The 24,950-nt window shown below is 54.5% G+C and overlaps 2 protein-coding genes across 3 annotated transcripts in view; one reads left to right on the forward strand and one right to left on the reverse strand.

Moving 5' to 3' along the window:
- The first annotated feature begins 470 nt into the window (after positions 1-470).
- On the forward strand, positions 471-19,600 carry PRKAR1A (protein kinase cAMP-dependent type I regulatory subunit alpha). Of its 2 annotated transcripts, none has more exons than XM_090060038.1 (12): positions 471-532; positions 1,070-1,146; positions 1,914-2,092; positions 8,169-8,342; positions 9,044-9,135; positions 10,016-10,077; positions 10,618-10,694; positions 11,270-11,428; positions 12,025-12,085; positions 12,311-12,432; positions 13,209-13,290; positions 17,433-19,600. In XM_090060038.1, exons 3-12 carry the CDS (start codon positions 1,916-1,918, stop codon positions 17,603-17,605), a joined length of 1,179 nt encoding a protein of 392 aa, XP_089916164.1. In that variant the 5' UTR covers positions 471-532; positions 1,070-1,146; positions 1,914-1,915; the 3' UTR covers positions 17,606-19,600. The 2 variants fall into 2 exon arrangements, with proteins under 2 accessions (XP_089916164.1, XP_089916166.1); XM_090060040.1 differs by having other exon boundaries at positions 10,618-10,664.
- A 922-nt stretch (positions 19,601-20,522) lies between these two features.
- The window catches only part of FAM20A (FAM20A golgi associated secretory pathway pseudokinase), a 29,206-nt gene continuing 24,778 nt past the window's right edge, over positions 20,523-24,950 (reverse strand). Inside the window, exons 9-11 of the mRNA XM_090061671.1 lie at positions 24,285-24,366; positions 23,896-23,955; positions 20,523-22,408 (exon numbers count right to left, since the gene is read on the reverse strand). Of these exons, the coding sequence (XP_089917797.1) occupies positions 22,117-22,408; positions 23,896-23,955; positions 24,285-24,366 (434 nt within the window). The 3' untranslated portion in view covers positions 20,523-22,116. The remainder of the gene's footprint in view (positions 22,409-23,895; positions 23,956-24,284; positions 24,367-24,950) is intronic.

Raw genomic sequence — 24,950 nt, forward strand, 5'->3', positions numbered from 1 at the left:
GGAGCTCGTTAAATAACCCTCGGGACTCTGTTTTCTTATTTCCTGGCTATACATGAAGACGTTGGGAGCAGCAGCGGTCCCCCCGGGGCACCCAATACCCAGCCCCAGCGGTGGGGGGGGCCGTCATGCGCGGGCCTCAGTTTTCCCATCTGGGGAATGGGCCCATACTCCTGCAGTACTGACAGGGAGGCTGCTCCTCCCCCCGGCCCCGCCCCGCGACGGGCGGTTCCCCTTTAAAAGGAGGGGGGAAGGGCGAGGCGTAAAGGGGAGGTGCGGGGGCCGCGCCGCGTCCCCTTTAAGGTTGCCGGGGCGACGCCCGCAGTGAGAGCGAGGCGCATTGACGTCAGCGCGGGCGGCGATTGGCCGAGCGCTCGACTTCCGGTGCAGCCGCCGCCGCCGCCGCGATCGCCGAGGCCGGAGGCTGGGACCGGGCCGGGCACAGGCCGGAGGCCGCGGGCGCCGCTGGGAGCGGAGCGGGCACGGGACCGGCACCGGGACCGCGACCCCGAGCGCGGGCGGGGGCGGGGCCGGGGTGAGCGGGGCGCGGCCGCGGGGCGGGGCGGGGCGGGGCGGGGTGAGGTGAGGAGGTGGGGGTGGGGGACTGCACATGGACACGCACGTACAGACACAAACACACACATGGGCGCGCACACACGGACGCTGACGCGCACACACACGTGCATGGATGCCCACATGGACACGGACGCACACAGACGGGCATGCGGACACGCTCATAGAGACGCACACAGACCACGCGTGTACGTGCCCCCTCTGTACGCGCGTGACAAGTCGCGCTCGGCCCCCACTTGCAGCCGTTCGCAGACCCCTCGTCCGCGCCGGCACGTCGTTGTCCTGCCCGTGTCACAGCGCGCGCCGCCAGGCCGCGGGAGCCCTGTCGGCACTCGTGCGCCTCCTGATGCCGCGCTCCCGCCGCGCGGGGGTTGCAGGGACGCAGCCGGTCCGAGGCAGACCCCCTCCGCCGTGCGCGGGGCAGCCTGCTCGGGCTTCTCGGGTGCGTCGCGCCGAGGCACCTGGCTTACCTCCTCTCTGTCGCTTCTTCCCCCCTTAGAAGCCGATAGCGGGATCGACGCGCTGTCCGTGAAGTCCCTGCGCCCCCCGCAGCCGTCGCCCGTCTCCCTGCGCCAGGTAATCTTCTTTCCCCGTCCGCGCAAAACGTTTGCCGGGCGCGCAGCATTTGGCCCTTTCCCCGCCCGCCCTTCGCGGAGGAAAAAATGTTTGAATTAAAACCTTGTGGAAATGTTCACGCGCAGCAGGGGCCCCGAGGGCGAGGAACGGCATCGTTTCCATGCGCAGTCGGTCGTTACGGCTCGGAGTGACGGCGTGTGAATCGGAATCGGGAGGCTATTTGCCCTCTCGAACTAGAGAGCACGCCCGCCGGGCGAGCGGCCGAACGTCTCAGCTCCCAGTTGCGCTTATTTCATGGGCTGCAACTGGCAGCTTTGCTGGCGTCTCGCCTTTCTAACTTGCTTGTCCCACTCCCCCCGCCCCATTCTGCTCCGGCCCGGGAGCTTCCCCTCCGCCATCCCAGCGGGGCTTAGGTGAGTCCCTGCCCTTCAAACCAGGCACCGCGCATGGGGTGCTGAGGGGATTTTTGCAGCTGAATGAAGCTCTGCTCCTCTTGGGCCTGCGGGACTTTCTGTAATGCAACCAAGTTCCCACTTCCTCCCAGATGCCCAGGACATTACTCCTCCTCCCCGGGAGGCCGGGGAATTGAGTTTTTCTCATTAGGCAGTGTTCGTGCATCTCTTCTCCATCGGCTGGGCAAATGTGAGGTCCGTTTTTATTTTTGCTTTAACAACGTTAATGTGAAATAAGCGTCTGGGCAGCGGGTCGGCTGCATCTCCTTGGGCCTTCGTGTAGCTCGTGTAACGTTCTCCCCGCTCCCCCAACAGCAATGGCAGCCTCTAGCAGCAGCAGCAGCGAGGAGGAGCGCAGCCTCCGAGAGTGTGAACTCTACGTGCAAAAACACAACATCCAGCAGCTCCTGAAGGATTGCATTGTCCAGCTCTGCACCGTGCGACCCGAAAGGCCCATGGGATTCCTCAGGGAATACTTCGAGAGGCTGGAAAAGGTAAAGGTGTGGGGGCTGGGAGGAGAAGGCAGCTGCCTGAGTTCATTTGGCCTCTCAAAGTCACTTAGGAGAAGAGCCGGGGTTGGGATCGGCCAGCGCTTTTATCGGTTTGTTCAGGTTTGGGAGCGAGGCCAAGCGGTTGTTTGGGAAAGAAATGATTTCTCCGTAGCCTGACGCCAGTCGCTAATGAAAGCGTCTACATACGTGTGTGATGGGGGATGTGAATGGGATTGAGCTGGATGCAGAGAATAACCTCCTGATTAAACGCGGTGGTGGGAGTGGGTAGGATGGACAGTCCGATTTCCAGCCTCCGTTTTTGCCTGGCTCTAAGGGAAGTTGGTGTTGGCCCTCTGCTCTCTCGTATCGAGTCTGACTGGTTTCTACACTGCCCGAGACACGCAAGAGAAGGGGCAGATTTGTAATAGCCAGCTAGACCTGGGCGTGGAGTACTAATACCTGGCCACAGGACCTCTCTTGGAGCACTGGCGCCCAGATGTTTAATGGCTAGGCTTGCCCTTTGCTTTCTGCTTGGAACGTAGTGTTGCTGCGTTGCGCTGGAGCTTTCTGTCCCCGAGGTGCGTCTGCGAGCGAAGTGAGACTTGCACACGCTCTCTGTAAAGTGCTCTGGGTCCCTGTGGATGGAAATCATTATTTGAATGGGTTTCGTAAGTCAGCGTCCATTTGGGAAGCTAAGAGCAGCTAAGTGGAGCGCTTGGGTTATTACTTAACATACCTGCTTCCCGCACCCAAACACGCAGCAAAATGCTGCCTAAGGAACCTGATTTAAGTGTGAAGTGGGGAGGGAGGGTTGCTGTCTGACAGGCCGTGCACCAAATGAAAAGCACTAGCAAATAACACGGCCATCCTGGCTTTCACACGGCCTTCGGCGACAGCCGCTTCTATGGTCACTATTTGTGTCAAGTAGACCATAGCTATAACTTTGCTTTTGTTCCCTCCTGCATTGATTCCCTTAATCTGGTGTATTTGAGCTAGGAGCTTTTCCTTTGTCTGCTGCAATGATCTGTGTAAGAGGGAATGGTGGGGAACCCCTAGGCAGGTCTTGGGAGTTTTTGGTGAAACCCCATAACTCAAGACCGCTCCCCTTGTTCTGTGATCTGGGACTAGAATGAGACAGGTCCCAGTTCTCTGCTTAGCTGAATGTGTAGTTGCATCTTAAAGAGCAGCTGCATAAAGGGTTTCTAGTGAGCTGGGCTGGATCTCCAGCTCTTACAAATTGCTCTGGGTGGGGGTTTGGGTTTGGAGTGGTTTCTAACTGCAGGTAGGTTCCCGAATTCTGCAGTGCGCTGGTTTTGCTGTAATTGTTATGGACACTGCAGGATACACGCCTCGCTGTACTCGTGGGTTCTGGCTTTGTGTGGTGGATGAGGTGTAAAGCAGGGGCAGGCAATTGTTTGGGCCTGTGGGCCACGTTGGCAGTTCTGAGGAGCTGCCCTGGGCCGGTCAGCACCCCCTCCCCTGCAACAGCACGGAGCCCACGCACCCTGCAGCTTCTCCCTGCCACTGCCGACAGTGCACAGCCCCAGGCCTGGCCTGCCTTACTCTGGACTCAGCCTGGCCAGAGGGGAACAGCTGGACCTGTCCGCAGCCCTGACCTCATCTTGCCCTGTGCCTGCTCTGCACTGCCCACCCTGCAGAGCAGCGCCTGGGCAGAAGCTGCTGCTCGTAGAGGGAAGAGGAAAAGTGGCCCCCGCTGCCTGTGCCTGGGCTCCCCAGCGGTTCCTCTCCACTACCGCCTCCGGGCTGCTCAGCGGGGCAACGGTGGCACTACAGAGGGTCGGGGCTCTGAGCGTGGGTTTCGGCCAGTCTGGAGCTGGTCCGCTCCACTGGGCTGAGTCCGGAGCAGGGCGGGGTGAGCTGGACTCGGGGCTGTGCACACGGGTCCCCACCGGTACCAGTGGTGGCGGCAACTGGAAGGAGCTGCTGCCGCCTGGGCTTCCTGGGTCAGGCAGGACTGAGGAACCCTTGGGCCTGACAAAGTCCCTATGCGGGCTGGATCCAGCCCATGGGCCACATTTTGCCCACCCCGATGTAATGAAGAGAAATTGGCCTCCGTGAGCAATACGCAAGGAAAGCAACATTTAGTCTTTCCAAAGGTGTTTTAAGAAAAGCTGTGCCGAACTCTCAACTTCGTGCCACCTGTTCAGTGTTGTATAACTCAAGGGAGACCTTAGTTTAGCATCACACGAGCCACGTTCACACTGAGCTCAAGTTTATGGGAGGATTGAAAGCACTTCCTATTTACAGTTTCCCCCAAAATGGCTTGTGTGTATTTCATGCAAAGTCCTTGTGTGGCAAAGAGATGGCCCTGGGCAGTTGGCGCTGGCACTCTGATGGAAGGTGCCCACATGATGTGTAGGAAATGCCTTGGTTGATCTTTACAGAGGAGGAGGTTGCTGCAGCTGACCAGCTTCCCCTTGCAGCCTGCGCATGCTAAACTTGGCCTTGAAGTCTAACCAGGTGTCCCAGCACCTACCCAGCTATCGAATAACAGAGCAGCGGGCAGGCAGCGCAGCACAGGATGTCCTTTGACATCTAGGGCTGGAAAGCACAACTGTGCGGCACTATTATTAACTGGCTCTAGCCCAGCCCAGCTCTGAGATTTGAACGGGAATGCTGCCCTCGCCGCTTCCCAGGGCCAAGGTGCAGGCTGGCCTGAACGGAGCTGTTGCTGGGCCACTTCCTCCTGTTAGACTGACAGGCAGAGGCTCCATGGGGAAAACTGATGAAAAAAATAAAATAGGGAATGTGAAGTCCCATTGGAATAGCTCAGTGGTCTCCAAACTTTTTTGATCGCGCACCCCCATCAGTAAAAAAATTTTTGAGCATGCACCCCTAATATATGTATATTTATATAAACATAAATAGAAGTTCTAATATTTCCTTCCCGCACCCCAGTGGATCGTCTTGTGCACCCCACTTTGGAGACCACTGGAATAGCTGAATAGATGTCACCGTTCAGCGCTTCCTCTGCGCTACTGCTATTTAAATGCCCTTTCCCACACGGTGCGTGTGTTACTCTGATTACGCTGTGGCGTAAAGGTGACCTCAGTTTGTTTAAATCTGCTTTTGGGCTTCTGCTGAGACATTAAAAACCATAAAATCGTTATGGCTGTCTGTAAGAATCAACCCCACTCTGTTCCCCAGGGACCTGCATGTTGGTGAGGAAAGCTCCACGAGTCAAATGCCTGCCTTAAAATAAAGATGTTTATGCTCTTAGGCTGTGTGTGGCAGACTGAGGCCTGTTGTGTTCCTTTTTCGGTGCTAGCATGTCTGTGTTGGCCCTAGCGAATAATAAAAAGCTGGTAGCTGTGCAGCACTGTCAGCTAACACATGATGGCAGGCGGGTGGGTCACTTTACAGGCCAGAGGGGAGATGCTGAAAACCAGGATTTTTAACTAAGTTCTGCTGAGGCAAGGCCTGCTCGGGGAATACCAGCATGGACCTGCACCCTGCTGGAGTCTCCCGAGTCTCGCCCTCTCTGGGAGTCTGTATGGTGCAGGAAGGGTTCAGCACCCTCCCCGGATGTACACACCTGGCACTCTCCCATGATCGGGAGCTGCACACCTAGGTGCTCATTGCGGCGAGTGATTTGCCTGAGAAGCAAAGGCAGGGCTGGGTGCACGGGAGGACTTACCTTGCTGTCCTGGGCTTAAGGGAGAACTTTGAACTTCTGTTAGTTTTCTTTTGTGTTTCCCCCCAGTGTCTAGAGAGCCACATTGACCTGTGCTGGCCCAAGTTAAATACAAACAGCTTGGAAGCAGCTGAGCTGCACCAGAGCCACATGCTGGGGTTTGTGTTTAGAAGGCTTTGCAGTATCTCACTTTATGCAGCCTCAAATGTAACTGGTTCTGAAACCCTATAAACCTCCTCCAGCAGGCGACAGAGCAGGGTCAGTGCAGTTCAAAGGACACAAGGAACCCTAAAATAAAAGCGCACAAATCCTTACACGTGTGCAGTCCTGCTGGAGTTTGCAACGCTACAGAGTCACCTTATGTTTTCCAGGTCTTTGGCCAAGTAACAAATTCATTCCCTAAAAAAAAGATATGACTGGGTTGCTTTTTCTTGCTTATCTGACCCCAGAACCTTTTATATGGACACATGAGAGTCTGAATTAGTGCCCTGGTCCTGAAAGCTGTCGGAGGGTCAGCTCCCACACCTCAAACCGCCCCTTGCCACGTGTGACACGTGAGCTCTCCCCATTGGTAAACAGGAGTGCTCCTGTGATGTGCAGGGCTCGCACAAGAGGGGAAAGCAGCATTCTTTGCGTCTCGGATGAGATGATTGGATTGCAAACCCTCTGGGGGAGGACTGTACCTTACCCGGCTTGTGCAGTCACTCTGACTCAGGGAGACCTTGACGTTACTCCAGTAGGAAGGATTTAAGCTCTGGGATGATCAAAGGGCCCCAACTGAAATTACCCCCTTCTGCTGTGGCAGGAACACGGTCTCAAATCAGAAGGTCCTTTATACCTCTGTGTCCTGAAGTAAATCTGGAGTGGGCTGCTGCCTTTCTCCGTAGAGCAGGTTGATTCCCCTCCTGCTTTAGCGAGCTGCTTGCACAGGAGCGGTCTCTTTGAGAGAGAGAATGGGAACGTTAACTGACAGCGAGCAAGGGACTGCACCTCACTGCTGCCCTTGAAACTTATTAGGCTTCAAGTGGTCTTAATACGTATTTACGAGCACTGAGCCAAGGGAGTCGGCCTGTCTGCTTCGGATTCCTTACGATGGCTATTACATATGGCCCCACTCGTGATAGTGCCCGTGTGACGGTGATGGCAGAGGGAGTATCTGGGCAGCCTTGTCACCAGTGCTGTGGAAGGGCACACTCAAATGCTGGGGTTTCAGTTTGGCACTTTCATTGTCACTGGTTTTCACCAAACCTAGAGGTAGCAGCTTTCTTTTCTTGCTCGTGGAAAGAGCAAGCGCTGAAATGTGACTCTTCCATTAATGCACAAGGGGCAGGAAGTGAAGCTTGACTGATGAGGCCAGTGCAGGCTTGTTGGCCAGCTGAGCAGGATAAACATTACAGGGAGTTTACATTTTTATCTGCCTGCCTTCTCCCCGCTGCTCTCCAGTTATACATAGCACTGGAGCGGCTCTGCCTGTACCTCCAGAGCAGAGGATGGCACCAAAGAGGCTGCTGCCCAGGATGGGGGAGGAGGGGGCAGTTTGATCAAGGACTCTGGGCAGAACGGGCACTGAGATTTGAAAAGAAATGCTGTCCTCACCCCAGCTCTGGGGTCCTTGCAGAGCTGCCGGTTCCTGGGTGTTTAAGCCTGCATGCAGGGTGGTCAGGGAGCTTAGCTGAAGCTGTTATGGTTTTGAACACTTGGGCTCCGGGTGTCTCGCTACATCAGACTTGTGCTTAGTCCATTAAGTCAGCTCTCCAGTACTGAGAGGAGCCCGCCTGCGTCAGACTAGCGAGGGAATTTGATTCTAGTCGGAAGAGTCTGCGGTGTTGCTAATGACAGTACACAACAGGAGCGCATGGGCCGGACGCGCATAACCTGACATAGCTGCCAAATGTGTGGCTTGGACTCTAGCATCCTTCCTGCAGCTCACTTACTAGCACCATTCATGTTCTTTTTTCTTAAAATAGCCCCAGGAGGTTAAAGACCTGCTCGGTCAATGGCTTGACCTTGTTTCTAGCAACTCCTCTGGTAATGTGGTTTGCTGGGCAACTTGTCCTCTCCTTGAGTTCAAAGGTGTGGCCTTGCCTGGCTAAAAAAAATCAGCTTGCTTGTGAGCAGCAGTAAAGCAGGGTCCCTGCCCTGCAGAGCAGTTCTGCTCGGAGGATGAGCCTGCTAGTTTATGCTGATAGGGGTGCGAGTGGCAGTGACAGGCCCTGCATATGTGACGCTCATATCTGTTACACTGCCTTGCAACACTTCTCTTCCCAGGCAGGACAGCTCCCTTTTCCCATCCATCTTAATACAAGATGAGCCTCAGCCAGGAAGCGCGCTGGCCCTGGCACGCTGAGCTGGAACCCGATACGCGGCCGTGCTTGGACTCTGGTGGATTGTGTGACACTGAAACATCTTCTCCTTCCTGTCCAGGAGGAAGCAAAGCAGCTGTTGAACCAACAGAAATCGGGTTCACGCTCGGACTCACGGGAGGATGAAATCTCCCCTCCTCCTCCCATGAACCCTGTGGTAAAGGGTCGGCGAAGGCGTGGGGCCATTAGTGCAGAAGTCTACACAGAAGAGGATGCAGCGTCTTATGTCAGAAAGGTGGGCTCTAGTCACTGCTCCCTGCCTCTGACTCAGAGCTGTGGTGATATAGAGACCCTCTACTCCCATGCGCCCGGCTTTCCTTCCTCCCTCCCCCTCCCCACAGTGGCTTTGCACAAAGTCACAACACAACTGGTGTTTTGTGCCTGATTTCTGGGTAAAGCCCAGCTGGCATGGCCCTGCTAGCCCGTGTGACACAGCAGACTCACGTGTATGGCAGTTACTCTCTCTCTCAGCTTAGAGCAACCTGCTGCATCTGGCCCAGAGATCTCGTGTCCACCTGGGCCGTTTCCGCTTCTGTACACGTTGTGCCCCTTCCACCCTGGTCTCCCTTGGCAAAACCTGGGACTTACCCTGGCGCTCTGCCCTGTCTGTTTGTGTCCTGCAGAACAGCTTCCCGCTCTCCTCTCCTGACATGCCCCTTTCCACGAGCAGCCCCTTGGCATCTCTGTGTGGAAGCAGGGGCAGACTTCGTCCTGGAATCCTGTTTTAGTAGTTGCATGCACTGCCACCCCATTTTCTTTTTGCCAGATCCCCAGGGAAGATACTTCCCAGCTTTCATTCTTGCGTTGGTGCGCTTTTCTGAAAACCGAATACCCATGTTTTGTGGCCGTGCGTGGGTGAACGTCACTGGCGCAGCACATGCAGAGGTTATTCGTAATGAGAGAGAACGTAGACTACAACTTTTTATTGCTTTCTAGGTTATTCCCAAAGATTACAAGACTATGGCTGCTTTGGCAAAGGCCATTGAGAAAAATGTGCTGTTTGCGCACCTGGATGATAATGAAAGGAGGTAAGAGCTAATTGGGTAACCTTCCCCGGCTGTGCGAGTGGGGCACTGACGCTGTAGCTTAACCTTTTTAGGATTTAAACAACACATTCAAATTACAACACAAAGCTGTGCAGCTTTTAGTGCCATTGAGCTTCTCTCTGGATAAGAGGAGAGGAGTCATGGAGAACAGATCTCCAAAATGGCCATGCTCGTGAGCCCTGGCGGTGTTCAGTGGACAGCCACTGGTCAGGAATGACACAGGCATAGCTGTGCTTTTGTTCTCCTATGGGGATTTCCCAGGCTTTGGTTTGTGGGGGGGCTTTGGTTTGTGGCCCCTCCATTCCCTACCTTCTGCTGCATGTGTCAGTGTTTTTAGGCCTTCCTCAGAGGCATCGAGTGTTGGCTGCAGCCCAGGCTGGGGATTGTGACTGGGCTGTGCCAATGCTGCTGTTGGGACCAAAGCCAGAAATTCCTGGCTACAGGGTCTAGCCCTTCTGCTCAGGGTCAGACCGACACCAGATTTGGGGTCAGGAAGGAATTTTATCCCACAGTCAGACTGGTATGGACCAGGCAGGGGGCATAGCTTCTATCCAGGATCTCTTGAGCATGTATTAGTAACCTTTTTTATAGAAACAGGACGTTGGCTGCCATGGTCCTCCTGCTTTCCCTGTGGCAGGTTCGGGTGATGTCTTGTGTTGTGTCAGGATTGATGGTAGTTTTATGGAGTGTTTATTAGACAGTGGATGTGTATGGGATGGTTTGGACAGGGATGCTCTTGCCTCGGGTAGGGGTTGGACTAGATGATCTCTGGAGGTCCCTTTCAGCCCTACTGCTCTATGGTTGCTTATGCATATAACGGAACCAGACTGGTGCATGCATAATTTGGAAACTTCTCTTCCAGTGACATCTTTGATGCCATGTTTCCTGTCACCTACATCGCAGGCGAGACTGTGATACAGCAAGGCAAGTGCCGGGGCTGTGCTGCTAGCCCATTGCCAGGCTAGGGGAAGCAGTGTCGGTTGCGGGAGGGCAGTGGGGATGTTGTGTAGGTGCAGCAGTCCTGGCTGGCTCTTTAACGTTGAAGCGTGGTTTACGCTAGAACCAGAGGAATGGGGACCCGCAGAGAGCCATCACTTCTGCTCTGCTTCATCTGCATGAAACTTCCTGGTCTGTGGCTCTGGGTGCAGTGTAGGAACGTACTGGGTGGAGGGGCTGGGTCAGCCTCAGAAATGCTGCTCTTTTCCAGCAAGCAGCAGGAGTGGTCTTGCATGGGAAGGACAAAGAATGGGCCTGGATATGGGGGGTGGGAGCTCCAGCAGGGAGCAAGCCATTTAGCTCTACCCAGGGCCCTCCTGATGGGCTTGGGGCAAAGGGCTGATAGATGCATTGCAGAAATGAATGCTTGATGGTCTCATGCCAACTTAATAAAGCGTGAGGCTCTGCATGGCTCCTTACATGGGAAGGTGGAGACACTGACCCTTGTATGCGCTGTCTCCCCTCCAGGTGACGAAGGAGACAACTTCTACGTTGTGGATCAAGGGGAAATGGATGTAAGCAGCCTTCCCTGGGACATAGCAGAGGTGTTAGTGCGGCACTGTGGAGCCTTCCTGGGGAAGCCAGCGGGACTGTTTATTTTTTGACCCCTGTTGCACAAGCCTTTCTGGCAGGCTTGTCCTGGCGGGGGGTGGCCTACGAGAGCTGCTCTTTGCTCTTCATCCACGTGGCTTCTTTTGCAAAGCCTGGCAGGAGCTCCTGTCCTGCTGGGTTAGTGCTGCCTTCTGAGCCCAAGAAGGAAGCAGGGAGGAGCTGAGCTGCAACTAAACTGGCCTCGTCTCAGCCATGACACCCTGGAGCCTCCCTTGTTCCCCCAGCTGTAAAACTGGGGTTGAGAGTCCTTGGGTGGACAAAGGCATGTGCAGTAAAAATAGCTGCGTGTGAGCTAGTAGTTCTGATGCTGGTGCCCAGGTGCCAGTGCAGCCCTGCCGTGGTGCTGAAATCCCAAGGACAGCACTGAAACACCGGCCAGCATTTTAAGTGAGCGCGTTTCCCTGAGGCGCCTTCAGCATGTGTTCTGACCATGGGGTGGAGGGATGGGCACTTCACCTGGTCTCTGCCCAGGCCTTCGCCCGGCTCACTGCAGCGCCTTGCTTCACAGGTTTACGTGAACAGTGAGTGGGCAACCAGTGTTGGGGAAGGGGGCAGCTTTGGAGAACTTGCCCTGATCTATGGGACACCCCGGGCAGCAACCGTCAAAGCAAAGACAAATGTGAAGTTATGGGGCATCGACAGAGACAGCTACCGGAGAATCCTCATGGCAAGTGGTTTGTTCTTGTTTTGAGCATGTGACTTGGGAGGTTGGTTCAGGGCCCAGCACAGGGCTTGGTATTGCCTAAGTGATCATGCAAGTTAATTCAGGTTGCTTGGTCTCTGCTTTGTACCCCCTGTATCTCTGTGGGCCTTGGATAGTCACCTGGCCGTCACTTAGGCTGATCTGGCACAGGGGGAGGACTGGTGTTCTGAGTGCCCTGCTAAACGCAACATTTCCTGCCTTCCACGTGCAATGAGCAGAGATGCATTGATAACTGCTCTGCAGTAACAGCCCTTGGTCCTACCAAGCTTTGACCCCGCTGCCCTTCAGTTTTAGCCTGCTCGTTTGTTCTGCACCTAAATAAACAACAAGGAAAACCTTGGTCCCAGGTGAATCGAGGCACGTGTGCATGTAACTGTTCGTCCTTTCTGGAAAACCTGGGGGCAGAGCTTGCGACACTTGGCTGGACTGAGTGATGAAAGGTGCAGAGCTTGTGCGCTCCTGGCACCTGTTTTGAATCTTTCCTTGAACCACCAGAAACGTGAAGCATGAAATACAGCTGTGCTTGGCGCTCACCTGCTTTTTCTTTTTTTTTTTAACAGGGAAGTACATTAAGGAAGAGAAAGATGTACGAGGAGTTCCTCAGCAAAGTCTCCATCCTGGGTGAGTGTGGAGTTTGACTCCTCTTTGATAGAATGAGATGGAGCCACGAAACCTCCGTGGTGACAGTGTGAGGACCCAGTACAGAATCCGGCAGAGCGCGTGCTGCTTTCTACGGTGGTTGGTCATAAAGAGCTTGATCTGACAGGTGTCTGTCACCAGAGAAAGGTTTCTGCATGTGGGGACTGGGGAAAGGAGGGGTGTTAAAGTGCTGTTGCCTTTATTTAGAATCTCTGGACAAGTGGGAACGTCTCACGGTTGCTGATGCACTGGAGCCGGTGCAGTTTGAGGATGGGCAGAAGATTGTGGTGCAGGGAGAACCCGGTGACGAGTTCTTTATTATCTTAGAGGTGAGTGAAGTGACTGGTGCTGGGGGCAAACTGACCCCTGGCTCCAGGACTTGGGTGCGATTCTCCTGGAGGGTAGCAGGGAGGGGATCCAGGTGACCAGTCACTGTTGGAAATCTGGTCGTGACTGGAGCCAGCTTTTCTTTTTCTGCTCCTGACAGTGAAGCCGCTGTTTCAGGCCCCTCCAGCTGATCAGACCCCTGTCAGTGTATCTCCTCATCTGATAGGAATGAAAGACTGCTTGTGTTTACCACCTTCAGATTAGCTGTGTCCTGTTCTGTGCTGCACTCTGTCTCCCATCGGGTTGTTATCGCCAGGAATTATCCCATAGCTTCATGAAGTTAGAAATAGCAAGCTTTATCAGCCCTTTTTTTAGCATTGCTAACATTGCTGATCAGGAGTCTCGAGCACTGCCTACCTAGAAGAGTAGAAATGTAACGCAGAGGTTTAGTAATGTCTTCTTGCTACTAGTATTGTTCAGTGTTGAGCATGCCCTGCTAGTCAGGTTGAGACGTGCCTAGAATTGCAAATTGGGAACTAGGATGAGTCCTGTGCAAGAGGTAAGTGCCATCCCAGGGGGGTTCAAAGAAGAAAGAAATGGAGGGAAGCGGCCACCTCGGTATGAAGGTCTAGAGAAATACATCTCATGTAGAGTGGAGGCCTTTAATGGTAACACGCTACTTGTGCAGTGCACTCACAGAAGTTGATTCTCTGAAGAATTTCAGATGTTTTGATGATGCTGGAAACCACCAGTTACTGATCACTGATTTCTGTTCAAGGGCACAGCCGCTGTGTTGCAGCGTAGGTCGGAAAACGAGGAGTTTGTGGAAGTGGGCAGACTGGCACCTTCGGATTACTTTGGTGAGTTACGTTGCTGCATCTGTTTGGCTGCCCTGCTACCCTTGTTTCTTCCCCTGCTTGGCTGGCGGGGTACTGCTTCTTCCATGCCTGTTGGGATGGCAGTGGTAGTGCTGCTGAGTTGCCAGTCTGCAAATAGCTGTTTTATTCATTTTTACCTATCCCAGGGATACTCTGAGTGCCATGTACAGCTCTTAAGAGGCAGTCGTGTGTGCATGGTGGGAGGATGGTAGGGTCTTGGTTCTAAGGTCTCGAACCTGTCCCGTTATATCAGCCTCTCGACTACGTGTAGCGTTGGCTTAGTTAAATTGATTTGTTCGGGAAATTCTCATCTATCCACTGGTAGCCAAGGAATGTGTAGCAGAATACAACATAACGAATAGTGGGATGGAAAAGGTAAGCAAATAGACTTCGCTTGAGACCGATTGGGCTTGTGTGCATGTCTCCAACCCTTGTGAAAAGTGTCTCCATTTATTTTGGCTTTTTTAAGGTTCTGATGAAAAACATGTCTGTGAACAGCGATGTAATCAGATGTTCTTTGCTCTAGACTCGTTTACATTTTGAAGAGACACTAATTTAATTTTTTAGACAAAGTTGCTTTCTTGTTTTAATTAAAAAAAAAAAAATGCTGCGGTGTGTGAATGTTGTTAGTGTCTGCTGAGACTGTACAGAGGTGTCCTGGGCACCAGCCCAGAGCAGGATGCGGTGGTCGGGCCTTCTTTCCCTGCCCTGTCCTGCCTTGTGCAAGTTGTAAGTGTGCTTTAGTCTTTCAGCTCTGCCGGGACTGTGACGAATCGATCACTCTCCTGCAGGGCCGAAGAGCTCAAGTGAGCTCCTGAGAACATGGTCCTCTTGCCCAGCCTGTTACTCGAGGAGCACTTTTTGATTAAAAAGATGGTGGGCATCTTGGTGTCACAAAGTAAACGGAGAAAAAAGCCATGCCGTCTTCCCCTCAGCCCTTCACGCATGCCCCCTTTAGGAGCGGCTTAGTCACTGTGGCTAGAACACAGGTGCAGACCATTTGGGAGGAAACTGTTTCCCCGTTGGCCACATCTGTTTTCTCCATGTTCGGCAGTCAAGATGGGTTCTGAACGAACCTTCTGATTTTGTGGCTGCCCTTTTCTGTAGCTGAATGATAGCTTATAAACTTAGGAACTTAGAAACTGCGGCCTTAGAAACTATGAAACTATAAAGAAAGTGGGCCCTGCCTATAATCCCAAGCCATGCCTGATTAAGGACTTCTCGTGTCTTCATAGTTTCATAGTTAGTAGGGTTGGAAGAGACCTGAGCAGATCATCGAGTCTGACCCCCTGCCATGGCAGGAAAGAGTACTGGGGTCAAATGACCCCAGCAAGGTGATTGTCTAGCCTTGTCTTTAAAGACCCCCAGGGTAGGACTCAGCACCAGATCCTAGCCGTCCTGACAGTGAAGTAGCGCCTCCTGATGTCTAGCCTGAATCTACCCTCTGCCAGCTTGTGACCATTATTTCTAGTCACTCCTGGCAGTGCTCAGGGGAACGGGGACTCCCCCAGTGCCTGCTGATCCCCCCTGACTAGTTTGTAACAGGCCACTAGATCCCCCTCAGCCTTCTCTGGTGGAGGCTGAACAGGTTCAGGTCCCGTAGCCTGTCCTCACAGGGTCTGCCCTGCTGCCCCCCGACTATGCAGGTGGCCCTCCTCTGGACCCTCTCCATGTTGTCCACATCTCTCCTGAAGTGCGGCACCCAGAGCTGGACGCAGTCCTCCAGCTGCGGCCTAACCAGTGCCGCATAGAGGGGGAGGATCACCCCCCTGGCCGTGCTCGAGATGCATCTGTGGATGCAGGACAAGGTGCGGTTGGCCTTCCTGACTCCATCCCCACACTGCCAGCCCATGTTCATCTTGGAGTCAGTGATGACTCCAAGATCCTTTTCTGCCTCTGCACTAACAAGAAGGGAATCCCCCAGCCTGTAGGTATGGTGCTGGTTCTTCCCCCCCAGGTGCAGCACCTTGCACTTGTCAGTGTTGAATCCCATCCTATTCTCATCCGCCCACCCCCGTAACCTGTCTAGGTCTGATTGCAGCCTATTCCTCCCGTCTAGCGTGCCCACATCCCCCCACATCTTAGTGTCATCAGCAGATTTGAACAGGTGCTTTTTACCTCCTTGTCCAAGTCACTGATGAAGATGTTGAACAGTGCGGGCCCGAGGACCGAGCCCTGGGGGACCCCACTGCCCACGTCCCTCCAGGTCGGACATGCCCCGTCCACCACCGCTCTCTGGGTGCGGCCCTCCGGCCAGTTGGCGACCCAGCTGACCGTGTGGGTGTCAACACCACAGCCCCCCAGTTTCTTAATGAGAATGGGGTGAGAGACAGTGTCGAAGGCCGTCTGAAAGTCCAGGAAGATGATGTCCACTGCTCCCCCTGCGTCTAAGGATTTGGTGACCTGGTCGTAGAAGGCCACCAGGTTGGTCTGACAGGACCTGCCGCTAATGAACCCGTGTTGGTTGCCCCCAAGCATAATCTCCCTCCGGCCCCTCGGGGACAAGCGCTAGAATAATTCTCTCAAAAAGCTTGCCCAGGATCGAGGTAAGACTAATGGGCCTATAGTTTCCTGGTCCTGCTTCCTCCCCTTTTTGAGGATGGGAACCGCATTGGCCCTCTTCCAGTCCTCCGGCACCGCACCAGAGCCCTATGAGTGCTCGTACAGCCGTGCCAGGGGCCCTGTAATGACCTCAGCTAATTCCCTCAGCACTCGGGGGTGGAGATCGTCCAGACCAGCTGATTTAATTACATCCAGTCCCTCCAGACGTTCCCTGACTAGATCCTCCCTGACCCTTGGCCTGGGTGCGCCTCCCCTGGGGCCTGAGGAGGTCCTGGTGGCAGGGGTGACCCGTTCCCTGCTCAGGAAAATGGAGGCAAAGAAGTTGTTAAACAGGTTAGCTTTGTTGTCTGGTGTGACGACCAGATTTCCTAGTGTGTCTTGCAGGGGCCCCACATCACCCGGGACCTTCTTTTTGCCCCCTATGTATTTAAAAATGGACTTCTTGTCCTTGATCGGGGAAGCTAGTCCCAGTCCCATCTCCGCCTTGGCCTTCCTGGCCCACCCCGCATCCCCGAGCCACCGCAGTGTAGTCCTCTCTGGGGACGGCCCCTCCCCTCCATCGGGTGTGCGCCTCCCTTTTAGCTAGGAGACGTTCCCGGATGCTTCTGGTGAGCCGTGGGGGCTTGTGTGCCCTCCTGCCCCCTTTGATCTGTGCTGGGATTACCTCCCTGTGGGCTTGGAGGATCGTCTCCTTAAGACACGACCACTCTCCTTGGACACCCGGCTCCCCTCCCTCCGGGACCTCAGTGCTTCCCCAACTATTTTCCTTAGCTCAGGTGGTCGACCACCCGCAGCCCCCTCACCAGGTCGTCGCCCGTGGCCAGCACCAGGTCCAACAAGGACCTTATATGTCCAACAAGGTCTTACATGAGGACCTATAGTTTGTGGGGTTTGGTTGTAACCAAGGGCTCCTCTTCCTTGGCCTGTGATGCTGAGTCCTCCAGACCTTCTCTTTTCCTGTAGCTGAAATGGCCTTTTCCTCTGCCTATACATAATGTGTGCCTGCTCTGTTTTAAGCACCGGTTAGGTTTTTGTTCATTAGGAAAGCAAGGTATTCAGCCAGGTGTGCTTCAGCAAGCTGATGCATCTGCTGCAGGGATTCCCAGCCAGAGAGCTGACACCTGCTTGGCTGGTCCTTCATCTCTGTACCAAGGGTTTGGGTGGTGGAGGGTGGGTAAGCACTGCAATATATACATTCATGTTTGAAATGGGTGCCGCTCAATTGACAGAAGTGATGGAGGGGCCTAGTTCAAAGGGGCTGAGAACCACTGCTGGACTGACGCAGCACGTTGGGCTGAGTGCGGTCTCCCTGCATGGGCTTGAGCGCAAGTCTTGGCTGAATAACACGCCTGGTTCCTTTCTGCAGTTCTCCTATTTTTCCCTTGAGTCCCCTCAATGCAGTTTGTTCCCACTTTTACTGAAAAAAAATACTACCTGTTCCAAGTTCCTGTTTCTGGCCAGTGCTAGGAACCCGCGCTTGCCCCGCGACTGCGTGCCGTGGTCCTGACTCCCTTGATGCGTGGAGCTGACTCTCACCCATGCTCCCTTTTCTGTCAATCCAGGTGAAATAGCTCTCTTGATGAACCGCCCTCGTGCTGCCACAGTCGTTGCCCGTGGCCCATTGAAGTGCGTGAAGCTCGACCGCCCCCGATTCGAACGCGTCCTGGGTCCGTGCTCGGATATTCTCAAGCGCAACATCCAGCAGTACAACAGTTTTGTATCGCTGTCTGTCTGAGCCCTCCCTCCCTCCAACACATGCTTCACAAATGCAGACTGCTTGACTACCCCTGTGCAGAGCCACGTGGCCACTGGCATTTGCAGCTTCCTGTCTGTTTAAACAAAAAAATACCCCGACCCCAAGCTTTTCCTGGCCCCATTTTTAATTTGGAGCATTAGTTCTGTGCTCTCCCTCCCGGCAAATAAATAGAACGAGTTCTATGGAGACTTTGCTGTTACTGCTTCTCTCTGTGCAATGTGTAGTGTCCACCTCGGGCAGCTGCTGCTGCCTTGCTTTGCAGCGGAGAGGCCTCCTGTCCCAGCTAGTTGCCATAGAGTAAAGAGGTAACAGTGGAAATGATTTTTTGTTAAGATCCTTCTCAAGCTGTCAGGATCTGTGAGGCTGTGGTCATGCCCTGCTGGATTTCTGTTCAAAAGAACTTTGCCCCTCACACGGTTGAGTTTCAATTTTTAAATTTTCCTGGGTACTGTAATCCTGGCATCGGCTGCTGGGAAAAGCCACAGTTGGAGCTTAGCAGTGTCGTACCCGTGTCTGCCAGTTGACGGTTGCTTGGTTCTGTATTGTCAAGTTTCACGTAAAAAGCTTTCGAGGTTTCTAGTTCTGGTCAACTCTCGCAGATGTTACTGAATTCTCCGGTTCACGCCGCAGCCGATCTTTTGCCTTTCCTGTTTTCAGCTGCGGATTTGCTTTTCTCGGTCGTTCCTGCTTGTAACCTCAGGAGCCAGACATTGGGTTAAATGCCAGTGCTGAACTTCTGTCTCTAGTTCCTTGACTAGAGCCGCAGGAACGCCAAATTTGCGGCGTTCGCGCACTGGGCGCGGTGCGGGAATTGGCAGCATACACCTAGTTTTGCTCTCTGATGCTTGCTTGCTAGATGCTGCACAGTTGATTCTGTCCTTTTAAAAGAGTCTCTGCTCAGTTAATTCCTTGGTAGCAGGGAGACAAGATTTGCTTGTATGTGGCCGAGAGCGGCTGGCCCACAGCTGAGCGGGGATGCCCTGGTTCAGGCAGAACAAGTGAATGTCCGATTTCCTGCTACCGTTCTTTTAAGTAGGTAGATTTTTAAATCAACTAGAAGTTAAAACTTTTTAACCGTTCATTTTAAGTGTACTCTGAGCACACATGCTGCATCCTCTCTCCTCCTGCCCAGCCTAGCAGACTTGCAACATATTTCTTATTCTCTCTCCCTCCTTTCCACCCCCCCCCTTGGACAGTCCAACCTGTTGCGGAGTCTTAAATGTATTTCAGTATTTACCAGCTTTGTGTTACATTCTTCGGTGTGCACCAGTACTACACAACCATTTCTACTGAATTCCACAGTTCAATAATGTAGGCGACTTAAGGTTTCCTTTAAACTGTAATTTATATAAAACTAGAGTAGAGTTGTATCGGGGAGTGACAGCAAGTGTTTTTGCATTTGTTACACAGCTGTTTCTAATGAGCGATGCCTCCTTTTATTAGTATTATTTCCCCCTTCTGAAGGAACCGGCCGTGGTAGACTCCTTTCCAGGCTCATAGACCATTTGAAGTGTCCGCTTGATGGACACAGGCTACAGTTGAGGGTATCACATCTTTGCACGAGGCTCTAGGAGGTGTGTATGTTGTTCCCAAAGTCCCCGCAGCAGGATTAGCTGTACAGTGCTTGCACTGTGCGAACCATCTTTGGCCAGCAGCTGCTAAGTGGAGGATTTCCTACCTGTGCTCCTTGGGAGGAAGCAAACGCTACCTTTTTGTAAAACTGTTTTATTCAGTTTTGAATCTATCCAGGTTATTTTACTTTGTATTTTTAGTTACTCTGAAGCTTGATTTGATCCTTGTTGAAGCACCAAAAAACCCCAATGTAAACTAGTTAGAGCGCCACAAAAATGCCCGTTTTTCTAGAAGGCTTTCTAATCAAGTTTCACGACCGCATCTTTTTAGCTTGCTGTTTACTCCCTTTTGTAGTTTTACCTACAACATTTTAAGATAAACCAGCTACGTCCAAGTTAAATATTAATCACAGTTATAGCTTTACCTTTGTGTGCAATTCAGATATGTTTGAAACCACAATTGGCATAGTTTGCCTTAGCTAATGTTCAGGGCTTTAGAAGTAACCTTTTGCTAGGTCACCTTTAGCGAATTTATGAAGTCTACCGCCCTAGAAAGCTATAGTCAACCAGAGGACCATTTTTGTATTGTTACCTGACGATATATGTCTGACTTACTGTATGTGCTAATATATTATTCCTTTTGTTATAGATTGTTCTAATGGCAGGTAAAGCAATAAAAATGATTTAAATTCTTAAATGCAATCTGTCTCTTTTTTCCCCCCTTGTGCCCTGTCTTGCCTTGGCCTTTTGAAGGTGGGTTGTAGAGCCATCTTATGGGATTAGCACCTTTTCTGTCCCTCTTGAAACTTGAGTTCAAATCATCGTTAAGTCCACAAATGAGAATGCCCCTCTGACCGGTCTCTCCCCACAGGCACGAGGGTGCACACGGGCATGGAAGACCCGTGTCCCTGGTGATTCCCTTTCTGCATGTTTGGGGCAGGTCATATGGCGTGAGAGAGGCCTCTCGCCTCATTCCTGCTGGCAGTGCCCTCGCACGGGCTGTGCCCTGGGTGGCCACCTGGAAGCGATGCAGCTGCTAGCGGGGAGGGTTGCGTACGGGTGATGTGGCCTGTCCCCACCACCCCCAAGGCCCTGGCATCGCTGCCCATTAATGCCATTCTGCCTGCCCTAGGCCCCGTGTGGATGCACTGCTGCTGGTTGGGATCTCTCCCAGCACAGGGCCTGGTTCTGGTGCTGGTGCAACAGCCTTTTCGCCGCCTGTCTGGGGTTTCTTACCTTCACGGTGCAGAGAGGCTGCCAGGAGAGGGAGCTCCAGCCCTGCAAGAAGAACCCGCGGACTGAAAGAACTGCCACACGCCGGGAGCTGAAGGTCCATCACGTCCCTTTATTTATTCCCACTGTGTGCTACACCACAGTTGGCATGAGGGGTGGAAACCTGGTTTTTCCTCAACGCTACCTGAAAGTGGGGACCTGAGCCTGTTACACTTAAAAACCTGCTCTCTCAAGTTCAGAGCGGTGAGACGTGGTCGAAGCTAGAGTCCAGCCAGGTAGGCACTGTTCTTTGGCGTCTGCTAGTCGGCATGAGGCACGGCACCTTTGAAAATCAAAGCGGCTCGAACTTCCTCGGCCATCACAGCTCCCCAGGGATCGGTGCCTTGTTCTCCCCTCCTCACTGAGACTGCATTAGTGTGCACACCTGCACTCCAGCTAGCAAGAGAGCTAGAATAAACCCCACCTGAAATGCACATCTGTTTGCAAGGGCTTGCTGCTCTCAGGATCAGACACATTGCAGAAAGGTGTTGGAAGACTGAACAAACGCACTCAAGCTGGGTTGTTTTTTTTTTGAAGTTGGAAATGGGGTTAGAATGAGCTTGTAGCAAAATGAGCATTTCCTAATGGTGCCACAGGACAAAGCAACTAACGCCTGATCCTCGCTGACCTCGGTTTCAGCAGTGAAATGGTGAAAGCAATGTCAGATCTGGCACCAAGTTCCCCCGTGCTTTCCTTTGGCTGCCAAAGAGCAGGGTTGGCTTCATGCTTAGAGCAATGGGAAGCTGCTGGGGAGAAGCTGATTAAGAGACTCGGTGATGAAAATGTGCTAATGCCTGGGAGGCGAGGGGAAGCTTGCCCAGCAAACCGACTGCCAGACTGTGCTTGACTGGCTTCCTACGTGCTTTGCTGTCCAATTCCTAAGACCCTTTTTTTGAAATGGGCCTGGGGGGGCAGGGAACAGGAGCAACACATTGCTGCTTTCCTGCATCTTCTCATGGGTGGCTTAAAATCCCTGGCACGTGTGTTGGTATTTCAAGCTGTGGGTCCCATGTCTGCCAGCCTGAGACTGCTCTTTGCTGGCAGCTGGGTTCTTGGTTGCTCACGGGGCTTCCCTTGGGCCCTGACTGTCCATGCTCACCTGCCTCCTTTATGGCCCTGACCTCAATTCCCTTCCCACCTACGGATGCCGCGGGGAGCGACGGGGGAGCCGGGCTGCCCACGCGCTGCACAGGCAGGTCTCGGCTCGGGATGAGCTGAGTGAGAGTGACAGCTGTGGCCCTCGGGGCTAAGGACTTTTTGATGCAACTGCACGAAGGTGCTGATAGAACAGACTTGCCAAACACGCTCCCCTTTCAGCGGCTCTTTATTCAAGCCTCTCTGGGACCTGGTTTTGTCCTTCAGTGATGAGACTAGGCCCATGCTGAGTCCCGTGCTCTTCAGCAGAGGCCTGCCCAGCTGCTACAGAGCAGAGGGAGCCTCCGATGCCTCTCCGAAGGGCGGCAGGCGGAGGAATGAATCCAGGTCGAGGCCAGGCTCTTGCCTACACGTGGACTTAGCAAAAGTTTTACCCCAAGCACCCAAGCTGCAGCTGGGCAGTGTTGCCCCCAAGGTCTGGTGTGAACGTGGGAGTCCATCTCGGAGCCGCTCCTCTCAATCCAACAGGCTTGTGTCTATGGAGAATTATCACTACCCGGCTCCCAGGGGCTCTCCCCTGCCCCCGGTCTGTGCTGTGCTCTCAGCCGTGGGCCTCTGCCACGCCTGCGTGTCGTTGACTACAACGCTGCCTTCTCCGTGCGCGTCTATGCACGTTCGCACTGCCTGCAGGATCAGCTGCAGCCGCCGGTCCAAAGCCAGGAGGTGGGGCTCGGCCAGCACGGGCGCCAGGCGGTCCTGCAGCAGCGACTCCCTCATGACATCGCTGAGCTGGTACTCGGGCAGCGCCAGCAGCTGCAGCCGTAGCAGCGTCGTCCTCTTGATCCTGGGGAGAGAAGCGGCCAGGTCAGGCGCCGATCCCTCGGCAGCACACCCCTGCCGTGGTCCAGAGCGCTCCAGGGAAGGGGGCTGAGTGTTGCCAAAGGAGCAGGAGGGGCTGAGGCCAGGCAGCGGTGGTGGCACTGTGGCACCCAGGCGGGAGTGTGGGGATGAGAGCAAGGGATGCCCCCCGCGCCACGCAGTGTGTGGCCGGCCCGGCTCTTCTGGGTCCTGTTCCAGCTGTGACTGCCCCAAAGGGGCAGCCTGACCCCTGCAAGGCACAGCACGGGCTGGTAAAGGAATGCCACAAAAATATAAGGCCCTGATGGGAAGCAGGGCAGCGTGCAATGGAGGCTCCCTGTCCCCTCCTGTACCAGGGCCATTGCAGATTGCTTCCTGCCAGTACAGCAGCGCTACTGCTTTGCATGGCTCGCGGGCATTAAAGCCGAGAAGCTGCGGGGGCTTTATCAACTCAGCATGTCTTCATGAAGGACAAAGCCCCTCTCTCCACGGCCCAATCTGTCCAGACTGCAGATGCCTTGGCCCAAGTAGCACGTGATGTGACAGAGGCCCGGGCCTGGCAGCTGCAGCTAGAAATGTTCAGGTTGGAAATAAGCCAGGGTTTCCCAGTGCAGGGAATGGGTCCTTACTGGGCCCGGGAGAGGCTCCAGCAGCTGCCGGCAAGTGCCTGCTGTGGGGAGACTGGGTCCGGTCTCAGCTGGAGTAGATGGGCGTGGAGCTCGGGGGCGCTACGGGCGCTTGCACTGGAGGGGGGCTCTGTTGGGGAGCAGGGGACAGGCACAGGTGCCCGTCTGGCTGAGCGGAAAGGCCTGTGCTGACCCCAGGAGTCTCAGCCCCCTGCCCTGGGGCTCCCCCGCGCAGCAGCTTGGACTGACGTCCTTGCAAGGCCAGAGCCGCTCGTGCCCTGTTACCCCACAAGCAGCGGGTCTTGCCCTGGCTGCTTCTCGCAAAGGAACCAAATCAGCTCCTGGCTGTTGGCTCAGTGCAGACGGGTTGGCTCTGCCCTGTCAGGCGACTGCACTTCAGCCAACGGCTGAGAGCGGCTTAATTTAAGGCTCACAGAGCAGCACTCCCTGGGCAGGATTTACGGACACCCTGTGCCTGGACATTAAGTGTCTTTAGGTGCAAAGAGCACCTTGAAAATCCAGCTAATAGATATGTTCAGGGAGAGAGAGCAAGGCTGGGGGAGAGAGCATGCCGACATGGGTCTGTTGGCCACGTTCCTGCGTCGCTCCTAGGTGTCCAGCAGAGACTTCGAAGCGAGCGCCGATGCCCTGAAGAAGGGGCAGTGCTGGGAGCAGGCCGTCCTGCGTAACCCCAGAGCACGCAGCAGCACCCGAGCCTGGGGCAGTGCAACTCGGGGTCCTGCAGCGCCACAGTGCATCAGGGCAACGCGTCCCGCCTCTCTCCAGCGGACGTGGACGTGCAGGGAGCCCGCGCCAGCCTGGCTGCTGAGCTCGCCGGGATACTCACACGCAGCACTGGGCCAGAGGAGCCAGGATGGAGAGCTCGTCATGGGAATGCCTTCCAAAGCTGCGGTACAAAGAGACGGAGAAGTGACCGGGGCCCAGCCCTGGGCACGTGCTAGGGGAAGGCTGAGGTGCCAGGCCTCACACACTGCTGCAGGGGCTGCCCTCCCCTGCGCCCAGCCAGCAGAGGAAAATGGGTAGGTGCAAACACAGCGCTGGCGTCGCTTGTGAAAGCGCCACCTACGACTGCCTCCTGCTGCAGCTTGGGCACCCCCCACCTCCAGCTCTCCCTCCCCAGCCCTTGCCCTGCTTGGGACGGCTGTGTAGGGACGACCTACCTGTAAACCAGCCCTCCCCTGCAGCCCCAACACCTCTGCCAGCTCCCAGCCTTACCCACGGGCGTTGTCCAGGTGCAGCAGGAAGCCATCGTCCCCGAACTTGGTGAACATCTCGTAGTGATGCCGGTCCATGTTGCCTGGCAGAGGGGACAGCAGCGAGACTTTCACGTGTGCCCCTGCAGCGTGCGGCACTGACAGGGAAGCAGTGTGCCGTGTGCCACCGGAAACCAAAAGGAAGTGGGGCGCGGCGGGGTCACTGATAGCCTAAGGGGAGGGCTCTCACCCACGGAGCACCTACCCCTGCTTTCCAAAGCGTTTTAATGCCTAGCTCACAGCCCAGATGCTCCACAGCCCCTCAAGCAATAGCAAAGTGTGGATGCTGCTGAGAAGCAAGAGGCCAGGCTAGACCCCGGGTCGTCTTCCTTGCTGAAGTAGTAGCTCCTTCCCTGGGCCACACACCCCTTGCCTGGGCTTCTTGCCTCCTGGCCCCGTGCATCTCCTCTGTTCCCCCCCATGCCTGACTGCCCACTGGACGAGCTGGACAGGGAGGGCTGGAAGACCCCCAGGGCTGAGGGCCTGAGCAGTCTGCTGGGAGCTCCCTGGAGCAGAGGTGGAGGAGAATTCAAGGTCTCAGTCCTGCCTCCTTGCAAGCCCCTAAGTGCTGTGCAACCGGACTGAGGCACAGAAGAGCTGTATGGCCATTACACCGGTGCCTGAGCAT

This window comes from Crocodylus siamensis, chromosome 8 (assembly GCF_052110815.1).
Source record: "Crocodylus siamensis isolate JL-2025a chromosome 8, ASM5211081v1, whole genome shotgun sequence".
NCBI lineage: Eukaryota > Metazoa > Chordata > Crocodylia > Crocodylidae > Crocodylus > Crocodylus siamensis.

Bases quoted from the DNA above. Each gene is read 5' to 3' on its own strand.
- PRKAR1A (XM_090060038.1), top strand. From the start codon at position 1,916: ATGGCAGCCTCTAGCAGCAGCAGCAGCGAGGAGGAGCGCAGCCTCCGA. The intron at 8,343-9,043 runs GTGGGCTCTAGT...ATTGCTTTCTAG, and splicing joins CAGCGTCTTATGTCAGAAAG to GTTATTCCCAAAGATTACAA. The intron at 12,433-13,208 runs GTGAGTGAAGTG...TTTCTGTTCAAG, and splicing joins AGTTCTTTATTATCTTAGAG to GGCACAGCCGCTGTGTTGCA.